Raw genomic sequence first — 18,663 nt, forward strand, 5'->3', positions numbered from 1 at the left:
TCTTGTAGTTAGGTGATCAAAACAGCACACAACGCTCCAAATGTCTTATACAACTTTATCATAACATCCAACTCCTATAACCAATACTCTGATTTATGAAGGCCAATATGCCAAAAGCTCTCTTTATAACCCTAACTACCTGTGACACCACTTTCAGGGAATTATGTACCTGTTTTCCCAGACCCCTCTGTTCTACTGCACTCCTCAGTGCCCTAACAGTTACCAAGTTTGTCCTTTCCTGGTTTGTCCTTCCAAAATGCAACACGTCACACTTGTCGGAATTAAATTTTTGCCCATTTTTCCAGCTGATCCAGATCACTCTGCAAGCTTTGAAAACCTTCTTTGCTGTCCACAACACCTCCAATCTGACCAAGATGTCTACCCAAAACATTCCCACCTATCTGTGTTTCACCAAAATTGCTCCTATCCATAAACCTGTCAAAATGTCTGGAAAACACTGAAACTGCCTCACCTCAACCACTTCCTTTGGCAGCTCGCTCCACACACCACCACTCTCTTTGTGAAGGTGTCCCTCAGGCCCCATTTAAATCTTTTCCCTCTCACCTTAAATTTATGCCCTCTAGTTTTAGATTCCCCTACCCTGGGATAAAGACCAAGATTTGTTATCTTATCTATGCCTCTCATGACTTGAGAAATCTCCATAAGGTCCCCCTTCACCTTCTGGGCTTCAGGGAGAAAGGTCTGTCTCTCCATATACCTCAGCCTGGTAACATTCTTGTGAATCTTTTCAGCACCCTTTCCACCTAATGACCTCTTTCCTATCATTGGTTGACCAGAACTGGGCACAATACACTGAGTGTGGTAAATACACAAAAGTGTTGGAGGAACTCAGTAGGTCCTGCAGTGTCCATAGGAGGTGAAGAAATATAACTGGTGTTCCAGGCCTGAGGCCTTCACCGAAACATTTGTTATATATCTTCAGCTCCTGTGGATGCTGCAGAACCAACTCCAGCTCTTTTGTGTACAGTGAAAGACCTGGTATCTGGCACCAATGAGGGTTGTTAGATGCCTGAGAGTTACTTTTACAATGTTGAACTAATGCACCTGCATTACAAATAAACAGTTTAAAAGAAAAAAACTACTCTACTGTACTCACACTGAACCATCTTCACTTGCATGAATCTATAAACCTTAAAGCATTTTACTTTATTTTCAGTCACATTCTTTAACCGTCGCTGCTTCTGTAGGTTCCTCCCCCTCCATGGAGCCACCCGAAAGGTGAACAATATTATAGATCATTAAACCCGCCCCCCCCGCCAAGTTTACAGATAAAGCCTCTGACCGGGGAGACTCTTACTAAGCAGGAATAAGGAGACACTTTAAGAGAGTCACCCCAACAGTGAGCGGCATCAACCAGCTCTTCATCCCAGGCGACACCATCACTGTTTCACATAACTTCATTTAAATAGCTGCTACGACCAAATCACGACCAAGGTCTCTGCTGGTTGAATCTTCACCAAACCTTTGTGTTACTTCAGAGAACATTTATAATTTTAAACCATATTTTTTTACCTATTATTCTTATTTATTTTACTTTTTAAATTTTTTTTTATTTTCCACAAATTTTTTTGCCAGTTCTTTTCGGCTGCCAGATGCTTGAATTCCAGAGACCAGAGGTTTTAGTGCATTTACAACAATCACAGAATCTTTCTTATTTCACTCGATACTCTGAGTGTGGTCTCACCAACGTTTTGTACAATTGTAACACTTAAATCCACATCCCATTTCAGCTTTTTGTCAAAGGTGAGTTTTCACTATTGTAAACGACATGGTTTGAAGTATTGCATCTACTGGACTCAGCAGATCTAACGATGTAATCATCAAAAATCAACAGCTGGCATCCATTTCACACGACACTTAAAAAATTAATGATCAAAAGGGTGATTCGGGAGCTCAGGTAACAGGGCACCAATCCGATTAGAAATGTCGCTGATGATCCTGAACAAATCCTCTCAAACAGGACCGTGCGTTCCCTGAGTCATTGAAACTGTGGAGTATCCCGATGCAGCTCAGATAAAATAACCAGATTTATTAATCCAGGAGTCAGACCCTCCTGAAAGAGAAGATGGGATTTAACATGATAAAGCCTCAATCATCTCTCACCTCCAAGCCACAGAGTAAATTCAGGTCACTCCTGGCATGGAGACGGATTATAAGTTGTGCTCAACAGTATACCAATACATCCCCTTGGCAATGACAAACCTTCCTGAAATGTTTTACAACTATCTGCATATTTTTTTCCAGCTATTGCAAGTTTGCTTTTTTTATCCTGCCTATTGGATAATGAGAGCTGATATAAAAATCACACACATAATCATTACAAGCTGAAAGGTCACAGTCTTTTCCCCAGGATAAGGGAGACTAAAACTAGAGAGGAGCAATTTAAAAGGGATTGGTGAAATCATTTAAGGGAGGGATGGTAGTCTGATGGGAAAAATGGGTGAGGGGATACAGTGAGAGGCGAAAGGGACTGGGAAACAGTGGGCTGGGTGTGGAAAGTGGAGTTGGAGGTTTTGAGCAGGGAAAACAGGGTTACTTGAAGTCGGAAATTTTATTGCTCATGCTATTTGCTACACTTTGTGAGGGTTTGAGGAGATTCGGAACGTCACCAAAGACCCTTGCAAATTTCTCCAGGTGTGTTGTGGAAAGCATTCTGACCAGTATGGAGGTGCCAATGCACAGGACAGAAACAGGGTACAGAGAGTTGTGAACTCGGCAATGACATCACAGGCAAAAGACTTCATTCCATCAAGGACATTTTTAAGAGGCGGTGTCTCAGGAAAGCAGACCCTCACCAGCCAAGTCCATGCCTTCTTATAGCTACCATCAGGAAAAAGGTACAGGAGCCTTAAAACCAGCACCTGTAGGCTCGAGAACAGTTTCTTTCCAACAGCTATGAGACTCTTGAACTGTCCCTTGTCACACTCTGCTCCAACACAAGGACTGGAAGCTATTGCAGGTCACTTTTTTTGCACTAGAACAGAGGCTTCTCCACATTTTCTTTCCCCATTCACATACCACCTGAAGAAATCCCTTACTGAGCACCTATGGCATAGATACTCTGTGGTTAGTAAGGGATGACTTAAGGTGGTATGTGAGCGGGGGGAAAAAAGGTTGAGAACCACTGACCTTGGTGGTTCTTGTTTATTTATGGTATTGTACTTTTAATATTTATCATTATAGTTTTTCTTTACAATTAGCTGTTTGGCTAAGCTTGGCCTGCAGGAAAAGAATCTCAGGGCTGTATGTGATGTCATATATGTACTCTGACAATAAATCTGAACTTTGGCTGCAGCAATCAAGAATCTCAGCGTTTATGTGCATTGTACCCTGTGCATACAATAAAATCATTATCATTGTTTGGTTCATTTTATCTATTGCAACCTCTTAGCAGATTAATCCCATTGCCTTCTCGATTTCCCTGTACCAATCAGCATATTCCTCCACACATGTCCCTGTTTACAGAAGAGACGTCGACCTGTTGGGCAGGGTGCCGGAGGATCCCAGGCGAGTCACAGGGAGAATGTGCAGACTGCACACAGAGAGCAAGGTGGGGTGGGGGGGGGGCTGAGGCAGAAGCACTAACTGCTGCACCGCGTGCCACCTGATATATGGTTGTTCAGTGTCAGTGAGTCGTTTCGCCACCCAGAACCTCATACTCACGCAGAGAGCCGCTTGTTGGCATTGAACTGTTCACAGATGTCAGAAGCCAGCAGAGTGAGTGAAGGACCCACGAGGTCGTCGAGATGCTGGCAGAACTCTCTGGTGAGACCTACCGAGGCTGCGGAAAAGCAATCACATTGTTTAGAGAGGTGGTCAGAGTCCTTGAGAGTCACAGAATTGGACGGCACAGGAGAAGGCCCTTCAGCTCACTATGTCATGCTGACTGACGATCCATCTACACTCAAGGGAGGAACGTGGGGCTGAGACCTAGATCCAATCAGCCTCAAGGGGCTGAAGGATCTACAGGTTGAAATTCTCCAGTCCAATGCCCCCGTATCCTGAAGGAAAGCCACTTGTTACCTTTGCCTTCATATTCCCTCATCAGAGTTGGGACACCATTTTTCTGCTCCACAAAATATTGGTTCAACCACACTTGTGTACTGTTCTGGTGGTCACACTGTTGGAGGGATATGGTAGATACCCAGAGAGTGCAAAAGAGATTCACCAGGATGATGCTTGTAATGGAGAGCTGGAGATACAAGGGGAAGTTGGATAGGCTGGGATTCCTCTCATTGAAGCAAGGAGGTTGAGGGGTGTCATTATAAAGGTCGACAACATTAGGAAGGCATACGTAGTTTAGAAATTCTGAACCTTATTCCCAGGGTAAGAGAGTCGACGACCAAAGGACAAGGTTTAAGGTGAAAGGAGAGAAATTTAAGAGCTGGAGAGTATGGTGAACATCTGGAACAAGCTGCCAGAGGAGGTGGTGGAGGCAAATACAACTACAATATTTAATTTTTTTTTTAAATTTAAATTTTTACATACAGCATGGAAATGAATGCCCATGAATGCATGTCACCCAATCACATCCAATTGACTTATACCTCCTGGTACATTTCAAAGGGTGGGAGAAAACTCATGCAGATACTGGGAGAATGTGCAGACAGCATCGGATTCGAACTCTGGGTCCTGGTCGCTGGCGCGGTTACAGCGTTGTACTAACTGCTACGCTAACAGTGCTGCCCGTTTAAAAAGACAATTTGGACAGGTATTGGATAGGAAATAGTAGAGGGATATGGGCCTTACTGAAGGTAAATGGGATTAGGGTAGATGGGCATTAGGTCAGCATGGACAATATAGGTCAAAGGGCCTGTGCTGTAAGTTTTGATTATTCTGAAACCAGACAAAATTTGGTCAGTTTCAAAGGACTGGAATGTCCGAGGGAGAGATTTGGTCAGGACAGAGAGGCAGTAAAGTAATAACTGCGTGGAGAGACCCGACAACAAAATGAGGATTTTTAAAATCTGAGGTATTGCAAACGTAAATCCGCAACAGAAACACCTAGAAACCTTCAATAACCAGGATACCACACTTGATCCGATCAGTAGTACTTCATTCTGTGCACGATATTGTTTAATACACTTTAAAGTACTACATAGGGTACACATATCCAAAGTTAAACTCTCGTTTTTATTCTGATGTTGATTCTCTATGTGATAAATGTAACATCTTTGAGGCCTCTCTGATTCTTGTGTTCTGGGAATGTCCAAAACCGAAAGATTTTTGGGAACAATTCTTCCATACTTTATCAAAAATTCTTAGGATTAAATTGGAACTGTGCCCTTTTATTGCTCTGTTTTATTCTCAAGGAGAATATTTCCTTGAACTTAATTAAAAAAAAAATAGTAGCTTTTACTTCACCGGTAGCCAGACGAGCAATTTTGATGAAATGGGAAGAGAGCAGAGCACCAACTCGTACTCAATGGGTACTGGACGTTAAGTCTTGCTTGAGTTTGGAGAAAATTAAATACAACATTGAAGGATCAAGACTGAATTTGACAGTCTTGTTACTTCACAATTTGAATACATGGGCAGGGCTGCTCTGGGGGTTTCCTGTCCGACGTCCAAGAACTGAGACTCAATTCTTCACATATTATTTGCTGGTGATCGTGGTTAGTGGAGGGGGGGGGGGTCATCATTTTCTTTTATCCTTTGTAAGTAGAAGAGATTAGCCCAATTAGATAACCAACAATGTGGTCGTAACATTAGAATATGAGGTGAATTTCTACTTTATTTGAGCACTGTGTACAAGACAATGTATATCAGTTTTGATTCATATTTTGTATTACATTATATAAAAGTTATACAAGTATAACATAGACAATATATAACCAAATCAATAAAAATAATTAAAAATAAAAAATTACTTTAGTGTGGCAACAGGGGAGGGGAAGGCGTGGTGGGGGGGGGGGGGGGGTGGGGGGCGGTGGTGGAACTGCGGTACCATTTTAACCACCTCTATCTGTTTATCATGGTCTTTACTAAGAATGTACATTTGGAAATTAAGACAAGCCCCTCCTGCAAACGACGCTACTCACCATCAATCAGGAAACACACCACTGCACTCATTGCCTGCAAGGGGTAAACAAAGTTTCAGTGTCCAAAAATACGATACCGGGTATATGGGAAAAATAAATAAAAATTCTAAAAGATTGCCTATTTTCAGATTTTCCAATTTTGTTCACAAGTACAAATAAACTTAAACTGTGGAGTAAACAATACAAAATGTGCTTTGTAGCACTCAACAATACCACAGCACCATAACAGGCCCTTCAGCCCATCTAGTCTCTGCCAAGCCTCAAGTCATCACTCTCCTTTGGGTTCTGTTTCCATTTGTACGTGGAGCTTTGCTGGCACCATCTCATTCACCGATGATTCAGGAAAACGCAAACAGAATAAATGAATTCAGAGGAGAAACTCAGAAGTTTTTTTTCTCTTTGGAGTGACGGAGGACGAGAAGTGACCCAATAGAGGCATATAAGATTATGAGAGGCATAGATAGGGTGGACAGCCAGCACCTCTTTTCCCATGGCAGCCATGGTCAAGGTGAATGGAGTATAGTTTATGGGAGAGAGTGGTGAGTGGCTGGAATGGATTGCCGAGGGTAAGGGTGAAGGCTGGTACAATAGAGGCATTCAAAAGACTCTTAGGCACATGGATCTAAGAAATGTGGAGGGTTAGGACCTGTGATGGGTGAAGGATTAGATTGATGTGGAGTAGGTTTACAGTACATATAATCGGCACAACATCTTGGGCTGAAGGGCATGTACCATTTTGTAATGGTCTGTGTTCTAATTACAAAGATCTATGACATAGGAGGCTATTTGGCCCATCACATCTGTGCTAGTCAAAAATAATCTAATAATTATAATCTTGGTACATTACTTATTAAGTACTCATTTCAATCAGAGACAAGACACTGCAGAGACCAGAACTAGGACTAGGGAACATGGCCTCAAGATTCAGCAAATAGATTTAGGACAGAGACGAGGAGGAGCTGCTTTTTCCAAGGGGTGGGGGGGTGTGGATCTGTGGAATTCGCTGGCCATTGAAGTAGTGGAGGCTACCTCAGTAAATATATTGAAGACCAGATAGGATATATTTTTACATAGTAGGGGAGTTAATGTACTAACCCTATAGGCTTATACTCGCTGGAATTTAGAAGATTGAGGGGGAATCTAATAGAAACATATAAAATTCTTAAAGGATTGGAGAGGCTAGATGCAGGAAGGTTGCTCCCAATGTGGGGAAAATCAGAACTAGGGACATAGTTTAAGGATAAGGAGGAAGTCTTTTAGGAATGAGATGAGAAAAAAAAAATTCTCTCAGGGAGTGGTGAATCTGTGGAATTCTTTGCCACAGGAAGTAGTTGAAGCTGGTTACTTATCCATATTTAAGAGAAAGTTGGATTTGGCCCTTGTGGTGAAGGGGATCAGGGGGTATGGAGAGAAGGCAGGTACTGGGTAGATGATCAGTCATGATCAAAATGAATGGCGGTGTAGGCTTGAAGGGCCAAACGGCCTCCTCCTACACCTATTTTCTATGTTTCTAAAAAGAAGGTAGAGATGAGCCTATTATCAAATCAGCCACAATCTCATTGAATGGTGGAGAGGGTTTGACACGTTGGATGGCCAACTCTTGCCATATGTCTTTAGAACATGGGATAAAACTGGAGCATCAGGAGGAAACCCACGCGGTCACCAGGAGAATGTACAAACTCCTCAGAGACAACGCCAGATTCAAACCCAGGTGTCTGTCACTGTAATCACAACCATGTTCACCTGTCACCTGGATCTGACACCCCAGAGGATGTGGGGCAGGTCGAAGGAATGCTTTGGGATTGATTTTCCTAATCTGGATTCCACCAGTTTATGGTTATAGTGGCATTGAAAGATTTGCAGCCTCAGATGTTGGCATCTTGGCTACACCACAACATTCCAAACTAAGTTTATTTGGCAAAACTTGGCCTCATTGGCTCCAAAACCCATGGTTTTCAATAAACTGGGGGACTAGAAAAATGAGAGATAAATTTCTGGAGTGGAAAGGCTTCAAAGGATACGGACCTAATGCAGGCAAATAGGATATCTTGGACAGGTTGGGTGGAAGGGCATGTTTTTCTGCTGTAAGACCCCATTCACATGGCTTGAAAAGGCAAGATTCAGAGATGGCGTTTCCTGACTGAATGGAGGAAGGGTGTTGCCTCAGGACACAGTTCGGTGGTGAAATCTCTTCACCCAGAGATCACTGGACTTCTCAAACCAAGCAGGCTGAAGAGGCTCAGTTTCAGTGTACAATCAAGGGAAAGAGCAAAAGATCTTTAGATATTCAGAGAATCTAGAGATATTGAGGGAAGGTGGCATCTGAAGCCAAAGTTCTTATTGAATGGAGGAGAGAATGGTGGGAGAGCCTGAATGGCCTCGTTTCTGTGTCGGGATGGTGGAGAGTGACTGCACGGACACCTTCGTTGGCTGCTTTGACCTGCGCTGCTGCCATGCTAATGGTCCAGTAGGGACTCCCAGCAACGGCCACCTCTTTGAAAGCAAGAGCTCTATTGTGCTTTGAGAGTTTCCAAGGATAGTTTATCCAATTCCATCTAATGAGACAGCCCTGACACTCTGTAGATCAATTACCATTGTACTCCGACAACTGAAGCAGCAAAGACAATTTTTTTTGCGGTTCCTTGAACAATACACCTATCAATCAGATTAATTAATAAAAAGGCACGGCACTGTCTCGGCTTGCTATCAAGTTGGTTTCACATCTGTTTTGACTGTCACAGATCATCAAGGATAGGGCTCATTTACACAATATTGTACTTACTGCAACTCTATGATTTGTTTCAAGTCCTTTGTTAAATATTTAACACCTGCTCTATGGCACAAGAGCACAAATGACATGCCTCTAATTGCTACTTGGCATGGGGATATCCTACCCCTCAGCAAATCATGGATCAAGCCCCATCACTCGAGACCATGGACAGAATCCAGGCAGATGCTCCAAGTTGGAGGTATTGGCTTTCAAATGGGACATTGAGCTGGTCCAACGCTTTGGAACACCTAATTTTCTGTCTGGGAACCCTCCAATTGGATAGCATTATCCTCGACTTCTCCAGCTTCCGTTAGACAACACCCCCCCCCCCCAACTATTTCCTTCCCCTGGCACTCTCCCCCCTTTTCTGTGTCTCCTTTCACAGAGCCAAAAATCAATTTTCACCTTTCCTCTTATCATTTACAAGGACATTGCCAGGATTGGAAAATCTTATCAGGCCAGGTTAGCAGAGCTGGGACTTTTCTCTCTGGAGTGCAGCAAGATGAGAGTTGACTTAATAGAGATCTGCAAGATCCTGAGAGGGACGTTAAGGTAGATGGCCAGTGCTGGATTCCCAGGGCGGGAGCAGCAAACACCAGAGGGCATCTGTACAAAGTGAAAGGAGGGAAGTTCTGGGGAGACTCAGTAAGTTTTTTTCCCCCCACAGAGTTATGAATGCCTTGCCAGGGGTGGTGGTGGAGGCTGGACAATACAGGTGTTTAAGGAACTGTTACACGCACACACAAATGAAAGAAAAATAGAGGGTTATGGGGAGGGCTTAGTTTTTTTTTTAGAAAAAACTTTTTTGGGTACATATAGGTAAGCACAACATTGTGGGCCGAAGGGCCTCTACTGTTGTAATGTTCTAAACCCTTTTGTCTGTTGGTCTGTACTCTTCCCCCTCCCATTCCTCCCAACCTTTAATTCAGACAACTGCACATTTTCCACTCACATTTGAGGAAGGGCTCAGGCCTGAAACGTCGGTAATATCTCTACCTCCTGTGGACATTGCAAAATCTGCTGAGCTCCTCCAGCATTTCTGTGTTTTGATGACATTCTGAAACACGCCTTTGAAATGCAGTGAATAAAATTGTTGGCTCGCATTAAAATTCTCTGGAACAGTTCACAAAATGCCAGCTTGTCAAAATGGACAGTCAAGGGCAAAAGAGACTGCAGTTCCTGGAATCTGGAGCAGGTTGATTCCAGAGATGAGGGGGGGGGGGTTGGCCTATGAGAGATTGAGTCGTCTGGGACTGTACTTGCTGGAATTTAGAAGAACAAGAGGGGACCTCATAGAAACATACAAAATTATGAAAGGCAGAGATAAGATTGAGGTAGGTAAGTTGTTCCTTTTGGTGGGGGAGACCAGAACTAGGGGACATGGCCTCAAGATTCAGGGTAGTAGATTTAGGACAGCAATGTCTACTTTTTTGATACCACATCAGACTGAAGTTACCGATAAAATTTTATGTTTAAACCCTTTTAAGAAGAGTTTAGTAGCAACAATTTATGATTTGATCCTGAAAATGTGCCAAGTGATTTCTGACAAAATTAAGAATGAACGGGAAAGAGAACTTCAGATACCTTTACCTATAGGCAAAAGGGAGAAAATTCTCCAATTAGTTAACACTTCTTCAATGTGTGCTCGACACTCTTTGATACAGTTTAAGGTGGTTCATAGGGCCCAGATGTCCAAGGACAAGCAAGCTCATTTTTACTCCCATATAAACCCTCGGTGACCGATTTCATTCCGAGGTGGCTTCCCTAACATGTGTGTTTTGGTCCTGCCCTTCCCTGAAAAAAATATTGGAAAGATATTTCAGCTGTTTTGCTCATTGACCTCATCCTGTGACTTCTTTTTGGACGACCAGTTTTGGACTCTGGCCACTGATCTGCTTCAGCTTGTTGTGTGATTGCGTTTGTTACTTTAATAGCCAGAAGATCCATTCTACTCAAATGGAAAGACCCTAAACCACCGATTATGTTTCAATGGGTTTCCCAAACTAGAGCATGTTTAAACTTAGAAAAATAATCAGGTGGTACAGTGACCCTTCAGTTAAATTTGAAGAAACGTGGGGGGCAATTATTTAACGTTTTCATATGATGCAAGTTGATCTTTTCCGAACCCTTTCCAACAATTTTTTTGTGAGTTTAGAGGAGCGGAATTACCCACAAAATAAATGTTTAACTGCTGAAACATGGTCGCCCAGATTTTGTTTTATTTCTTAGTTGGGGGGGGGGATATTTTCATGTTTGGCCTTTAAGAGATTGGGAGGCTCAGTTTACAGATGCTGCTCGGTGTCCGTGTTTGTACACGTTAACCGTTGTTAATGCAATCCCCATCTCTCTGCATCATTCCTATGTTCATTCATCTGAAACCATAAAAAGATCAAAAGAGAAAGATTTAGGACAGAGATGAAGAGGAACTGCTTTTCCCAGAGGAGGGTGAATCTGGAATTCGCTGTCCGTTGAAGCAGTGGAGGCGACCTCAGTGGAGAATACATTTAAGACAAGATTGGATAGATTTTTACATAGTAATTAAGGGATTATGGGGTAAAGGCAAGAAAGAGGAGATGAGCTGATCATCTGATCAGCCACGATCTCAATGAATGGCAGAGCAGGGTCAACGGGACTGATGGCCGACTCCTATTTCTTATGCTCTAAAAAAAGAGAGCTGCTGGAGGAACCCTCTGTGGAGGTCACTGCGGGGGTTTGGAGTAAATGTCAGCGGATCGTTTGAAATGGGGACAGAGGCATCGGTGAAAAGGGAGAGAAGTGCCGTAAGTGACATTGACTCTACTGCAACAGTGGGGCCATGTGGGCTGGATGAACGTTGTACAGAGTACCTGTCTGCAGTGAACACCCCGACCTTCTGGTTACAGGGTCACATCAACTCTCTTTCCCCTATCAACCAATCCATTCTTGGTCAGAGTGAGGCCCAACACAAAGTAGACAATACCACCTCATTCTTCTTTCTTTCTTTGGCTTGGCTTCGCGGACGAAGATTTACGGAGGGGGTAAATGTCCACGTCAGCTGCAGGCTCGTTTGTGGCTGACAAGTCCGATGTGGGACAGGCAGACACGGTTGCAGCGGTTGCAGGGGAAAATTGGTTGGTTGGGGTTGGGTGTTGGGTTTTTCCTCCTTTGCCTTTTGTCAGTGAGGTGCCAGATAAATCAACACTGAATTTCCCATTTCAGGCGACCTGCAACCCACCCCCCCCCCCCTTCCTCTCCTGAGAGGAATGGATCAGGTGAATACACAGAGTCCTTTACTCAAAGTAGGGGAAAATCAGTAATCAGAGGACAGGTTTAAGGAGAGGGGGTGTTTAATAGGAACCTTGAGCGGTACAGAAGGGGTGGGGGGTGCATGGCACACTTTGCTAGAGGAGGTGGTTGAGGCAGATACTTTTGCAAAAGTTAAGAACATTTGGACAGATTGACAGAGAGCATAGGTTAAGAGGGATACACAGGCAGATGGGGCATTTGGTTTGTATGGGAAAGTTGGGCTGAAGGGCCTGTTTCCACACTGTATATCTCTTTCAATCCAACCCTAATCCTCCTATTTTTGTCTCTATATCTGCATCACTCCCCTCATCATCCATTTTCACTCCTCTCCTGGTTCCACCCACCCATTGTCCACACACATCACCCACCATTTCCCTTCCCTCAGCCCTTCATCTCTCGCTCAATGGTTCCCATGATCACCCTCCTTCATGTATTGGATTCCAGCGATGGAGGCCTTTCTGACCCCCTTGTAACAGCTGTCTCCACTTTTACCTCTCCCTCCATCCCCCAACTCCACCCACTTACCTGCATCTCTCAGCCCCACTCCTCCTCCCATCTCGCCCCTCTGCCTATCAACCTTGAACCTCTCAGTCCCCCAGTAACCTACCAGCCCGTCTCACCCATCCCATTTATATTGGCTCACCTCTCAGCCCCGACACAGGATCTTGACCTGAAGCCACAATTCCTCCCCCTTTCCTCACAAATGCTGCTCGACCTGCTGAGTTTCTCCAGCAGGTTTTCTTCTGTTTTTAAAATCAAATTTCTGACAAGAAATAGCAAAAGGAGAAATACAAAAAACTCTCCATGGATGCTGCCTGGCGCGATGAGTCTTTCCAGCAGCTCACTGATTGCTCAAGACTGTCACAATGTTACCTCCCTGCTTATTTATTTCCATGAAGAAACACACACAAGTCTGTAGACACCATAAATAAAGTAAAAACACAATGCTGGAGGAATTCAGCGGGTCAAATAGTGTCCTTTATAAAGATAATGGACGTTGGTTATGTATCTTTACTCTATAAAAGACACTGTTTGACCTGCTGAGTTGTTCTAGCTCAGTGTCTTTATTAATTTCCAAGTGGCTGATGGTAACATTAGTCTCCTATCTTCATGTCCTTGGCTGATTTCACGGTTACTGATCCTGGTGCAATCTGCTGTGTTATTTGTTTTTTTGGAAGACCGTGTGAATTACACTAACAGTAGGTGGGTCTCACCTTGTACACAATTAAGTGCAATTCTTCGTAGGTGCTGTCTGTATTCACAAAGATCCTGGGAAAGCGCACAGCATGTTCTGGGTTGTTGATATTGTATGGGCCCGTAAGAAACCTGAGAAAAGACAAACAGCTCCACAATTAGATCTCTCCTATGTGATGCAAATCAACAAGAGATTGATGCCAAAGAAAGCTGGCTGTGAGGACACGTGGGCCTTTGTCAAACATGCGCAGACTTTCAGTCAAGTTCAACTCAACCCACAGGAGCATCCCAGTGGCGGGAAGTTTACACTGACCATTCACTGCTTCCTTGTGGACAGCCATCTCCATCACTGGCACCAAGCTCTCAGTCACGTGAGGTGCTCCTTAAGGAGCCAGGTGCCATCATACAGGACCACCCACCTCCTACCCCCCCCCCACCCCCCAAAACGCGCTTGACGTGTCCTCTTCTCGCTGCTCCCTTCAGGCAGAAGGTACGAAAACCTGAAGTCTGGCGCCTCAAGAACAGTTTTTTTTTGCTCCCACAGCCATCAGGCTCTTGAACATCCCCTATACCTTATCAATCTGTGATTAATAAGGGATTGCTTAAAGTGATATGAGGGTAGGAAGAAAAAGTTTGAAAACCACTGTTTTAATAGTCTCTAATGGACTCGTTATGTGCACGGTTTCAGAACTCCAAAGGAAATGGGCCAATGACAATTTTTCTCAAGCAAAATATTTCAGTTTAAAGCAGCAATCCCTTACTGATCACAGAGCACTGATGGCATAGGGATTGCTTAAGGTGGTTCTGTGCTGTATATGGTGATATGATATGAATGCGAGTTTAGGGAGGCAGTTTGAAAACTACTGCTCGAATCCAATCAACTCATAGTTTACTGCTTTAAGATTCCTTTGTTGTCATGTAATAGAATGTAACATGTAATATTACATGAAATAAGGCAAAGAGTAGCTATTGGTGTTGCCCAGTGTCCCTTACAGTTCGAGAGAAAGAAAAGCAAAAGACCATCCTTTCAGAGACACCCATGTGTTGGTGGACCTGTCTCTAGCACTTTACAGCTACACAGACTCCTGATTGATCCAAGCTCTAGATCCACAGTCTCACAGCACGGAAACAGGTTCTTTGACCCAACTGTCCTTGCTGACCAAGTTGTCTTCCTGAGCTGATCCTATTTGCCTGCACTTGGCCCACATCCCACCAAACCTTTCCCATCCCTGCATTATCTAAATCTAATTGTTCTTGCCTCCACCTCTTTCTTGGCAGTTCGCTCCACATACCCAGCTCCCTCTGAGTGGAAAAGGTTGCCCTTCAACTCCCCTTTGAAATTGTACCCGCTCACCTTAAACCTATGCCCTCTAGCTTTAGACACCACTACTCTGGGAAAAGGACTGACTGCTCACAGAAGAAACTGCAGATCCTGGAAGCATGAGCAAGGAACAAGAATCTCCAACAACTCTATAGTCCCAGGCATACCCTGCTCTAGGGGAACTTAAACAAGGTGTAAAGCACCCCAGTTGTCAGAAGCCCAAGTCAGGAATTTCACAGCAGGTCTAAAACCAAGAGCTGCTTAAACCTATTAAGAATTAATATCATCCTCAAACAATAGGTTTTTCTTACAACTTGTTGATTCTTGGGAGGGGATTTAACACATTTATTGTCCATCACTCTCTTGAAAACTCATGCGGGTTGTGAACACAGCTCAGACCATCACAGAAGTTCCCTCCCTGCCTTGGATAACCAGCCAACATCCTGAAACACTCATCCCACCCCAGCCATATTCTCTTCTCTCACTTCCCGTTGGGAAGATTAATTTTCACTTTTAATTTTTAAATTTAGACATGGAGCACAGGAATGGCCCCTTCCAGTTCACAAGCTCGTGCTGCCCAATTACACCCAATTGACCAACACACCCAGTACGTTTTGAACAGTGGGAGGAAACCGGAACATCTGTAGGAAACCCATGCAGACTCGTAGAGAACGTACAAATTCTTTACAGACAGTACTGGATTCGAACGCTGGTCACTGGTGCTGTAACAGCATTGTGCTACCCGCTATCCTAACCATGCTCCCCGTTCACGAGTGCGAGATCACACACCGCCAGATTAGAGGACAGTTTCTTTCCCGCTGTTGTCAGATTTCTAAACAAACCTCACACTAATAAAATAATCTGGTCTTTGCTCAGTTCTGATTTCTCTCTCTAACTCTGCACTCCGTACTGTACTTTTACTGCTCTACGATGGGTTGACTACATGGACTGCTCACAAAATTAACTTCTGCCACATATTTTTCATGATAAATGAGAATGTGGATATGAGCTGCCTCCTTGACCTTTTGAGTGTTCCCGTGGGAACATCATGCCAAAGAATGTCCAAAATTTGAACAGTGCTGCCTGCACATGGATCCATTGCTGCAGTGGTCACCTGTGTGAAGTGTACAGACAAATGCAGGGAAGACTTGGGAGGGAGTTCCAGGATTTTGACCCAGCAGTGCTGAAGGAACAGCAATATGCTGCCAAGTCGAAAGAGCATGTGATTGGTGGAAGTTACGGTGACTGGGGAAGGCATGATTACTGATGCTGGAACAATGGAAACCAGGGTTACGGGAATGCCAAAAAAACGTAGATCATAGAGACCTCAGGAGATGGAGAGGGGCAGGTAACTGAGTGGAAATAGCGGATGCCTGTGAGAGGTATGTTCTGTAGCGCATGAAGATAGGATGGGAGTCACGGGTGGTACACAAAACTCGGAATGGAATCTAAACCATCAGCAAGGATCATTCACAGCCGTACCTCCCATAGTGGTGAAGACTTCCTGTTATTCCTCCTCGGCCTGGGGAGTCTTGGCCTATCAGCTAAAGACAAAGAGACAAACCGTTTAGTGAGAGTGGTACAGCATAACCTCCCTCATTATCATAACATTCACAAAATAATAAATTATGTACGACAACCATACCAGGGGAAGGGAGGGGGAGGGCCAGTTTAACAAGTCAGGCTTCCATGGCAGACACCTGTGATATCCCCCCAACCTCTGCAGAAAGACTTGCCCAATTCTTCACCCTGATCCACACCAACTTTAGTAAAATACAAACATTTGTAGAACCTGCTGAGCTCTCCAGCTTTGTGTTTCCACACCGACATTTTTGGGTTTTCCCTAGATGTCCAATTTTCTTGTGAAAGTTATGGTTCACACTGCCTGTTCAGACAGAGCTTTCCCTGGCCACAACTCACTGTGTAACAGAGTCTCATCCCTCTCCTGGTTCTGTTACCGACTTTTTGTTTCAATTTATCCTTTAATATTTATTAAAACTTTTTCAATCTTGACATTTATAACGCTGTAATTGGTATATCTTAGGTACTCAAAAGGCTGGCAAGGGGGGTGGGGGCGGAGGGGACACTGTCCGGCAAGGGGGGTGGGGGCGGAGGGGACACTGTCCGGCAAGGGGGGTGGGGGCGGAGGGGACACTGTCCGGCAAGGGGGGTGGGGGCGGAGGGGACACTGTCCGGCAAGGGGGGTGGGGGCGGAGGGGTCACTGTCCGGCAAGGGGGGTGGGGGCGGAGGGGTCACTGTCCGGCAAGGGGGGTGGGGGCGGAGGGGTCACTGTCCGGCAAGGGGGGTGGGGGCGGAGGGGTCACTGTCCGGCAAGGGGGGTGGGGGCGGAGGGGTCACTGTCCGGCAAGGGGGGTGGGGGCGGAGGGGTCACTGTCCGGCAAGGGGGGTGGGGGCGGAGGGGTCACTGTCCGGCAAGGGGGGTGGGGGCGGAGGGGTCACTGTCCGGCAAGGGGGGTGGGGGCGGAGGGGTCACTGTCCGGCAAGGGGGGTGGGGGCGGAGGGGTCACTGTCCGGCAAGGGGGGTGGGGGCTGAGGGTGGGGACGGAGGGGTCACTGTCCGGCAAGGGGGGTGGGGGCGGAGGGGTCACTGTCCGGCAAGGGGGGTGGGGGCGGAGGGGTCACTGTCCGGCAAGGGGGGTGGGGGCGGAGGGGTCACTGTCCGGCAAGGGGGGTGGGGGCGGAGGGGTCACTGTCCGGCAAGGGGGGTGGGGGCGGAGGGGTCACTGTCCGGCAAGGGGGGTGGGGGCGGAGGGGTCACTGTCCGGCAAGGGGGGTGGGGGCGGAGGGGTCACTGTCCGGCAAGGGGGGTGGGGGCGGAGGGGTCACTGTCCGGCAAGTGGGGTGGGGGCGGAGGGGTCACTGTCCGGCAAGGGGGGTGGGGGCGGAGGGGTCACTGTCCGGCAAGGGGGGTGGGGGCGGAGGGGTCACTGTCTGGCAAGGGGGGTGGGGGCGGAGGGGTCACTGTCCGGCAAGGGGGGTGGGGGCGGAGGGGTCACTGTCCGGCAAGGGGGGTGGGGGCGGAGGGGTCACTGTCCGGCAAGGGGGGTGGGGGCGGAGGGGTCACTGTCCGGCAAGGGGGATGGGGGCGGAGGGGTCACTGTCCGGCAAGGGGGGTGGGGGCAGAGGGGTCACTGTCCGGCAAGGGGGGTGGGGGCGGAGGGGTCACTGTCCGGCAAGGGGGGTGGGGGCGGAGGGGTCACTGTCCGGCAAGGGGGGTGGGGGCGGAGGGGTCACTGTCCGGCAAGGGGGGTGGGGGCGGAGGGGTCACTGTCCGGCAAGGGGGGTGGGGGCGGAGGGGTCACTGTCCGGCAAGGGGGTGGGGGGAAGAGGGGTCACTGTCCGGCAAGGGGGGGCGCGGAGGGGATCACTGTCCGGCAATGGGGGCGCGGAGGGGATCACTGTCCGGCAAGGGTGGGGGGGGCGGAGGGGTCACTGTCCGGCAAGGGGGGGGCAGAGGGGTCACTGTCTGGCAAGGGGGGGCAGAGGGGTCACTGTCTGGCAAGGGGGGGCAGAGGTGTCACTGTCTGGCAAAGGGGGGGGCGGAGGGGTCACTGTCCAGCAGGGGGGTCGGAGGGGTCACTGTCCGGCAAGGGGGGGGGGGGCGGAGGGGTCACTGTCCGGCAAGGGGGGGGGGGGCGGAGGGGTCACTGTCCGGCAAGGGTGGGGGGCGGAGGGGTCACTGTCCAGCAAGGGTGGGGGCAGAGGGGTCACTGTCCGGCAAGGGGGAGGGGGGGGGCGGAGGAGTCACTGTCCGGCAAGGGGGAGGGGGGGGGCGGAGGAGTCACTGTCCGGCAAGGGAGGGGGCGGAGGAGTCACTGTCCGGCAAGCGGGGGGGGGGGTGGGGGGGAGGGTCACCATCCGGCAGGAGGGGGTGCAGGGTCACATTGTCTGTCTGGGTGGTGGGGGGAAAAGAAGGACTCAGTTTGCCTGGGAAGATAGTCTTTGGCTGCCCAGGGAGATGGTCACTCTCCAGCCAGTGTCTCAGTGAGCTCCTCAAATAAAGTGAATA

The 18,663-nt window shown here is 47.0% G+C and overlaps 1 protein-coding gene across 1 annotated transcript in view; it reads right to left on the reverse strand.

The window, feature by feature from the left end:
• ccz1 (CCZ1 homolog, vacuolar protein trafficking and biogenesis associated) overlaps positions 1 to 18,663 on the reverse strand; it is a 46,246-nt gene that overhangs the window by 6,855 nt on the left and 20,728 nt on the right. The window contains exons 11-14 of the mRNA XM_069906814.1: positions 16,115 to 16,176; positions 13,332 to 13,443; positions 6,063 to 6,096; positions 3,685 to 3,802 (exon numbers count right to left, since the gene is read on the reverse strand). Of these exons, the coding sequence (XP_069762915.1) occupies positions 3,685 to 3,802; positions 6,063 to 6,096; positions 13,332 to 13,443; positions 16,115 to 16,176 (326 nt within the window). The remainder of the gene's footprint in view (positions 1 to 3,684; positions 3,803 to 6,062; positions 6,097 to 13,331; positions 13,444 to 16,114; positions 16,177 to 18,663) is intronic.

The sequence above is a fragment of the Narcine bancroftii genome, chromosome 12, assembly GCF_036971445.1.
Source record: "Narcine bancroftii isolate sNarBan1 chromosome 12, sNarBan1.hap1, whole genome shotgun sequence".
NCBI lineage: Eukaryota > Metazoa > Chordata > Chondrichthyes > Torpediniformes > Narcinidae > Narcine > Narcine bancroftii.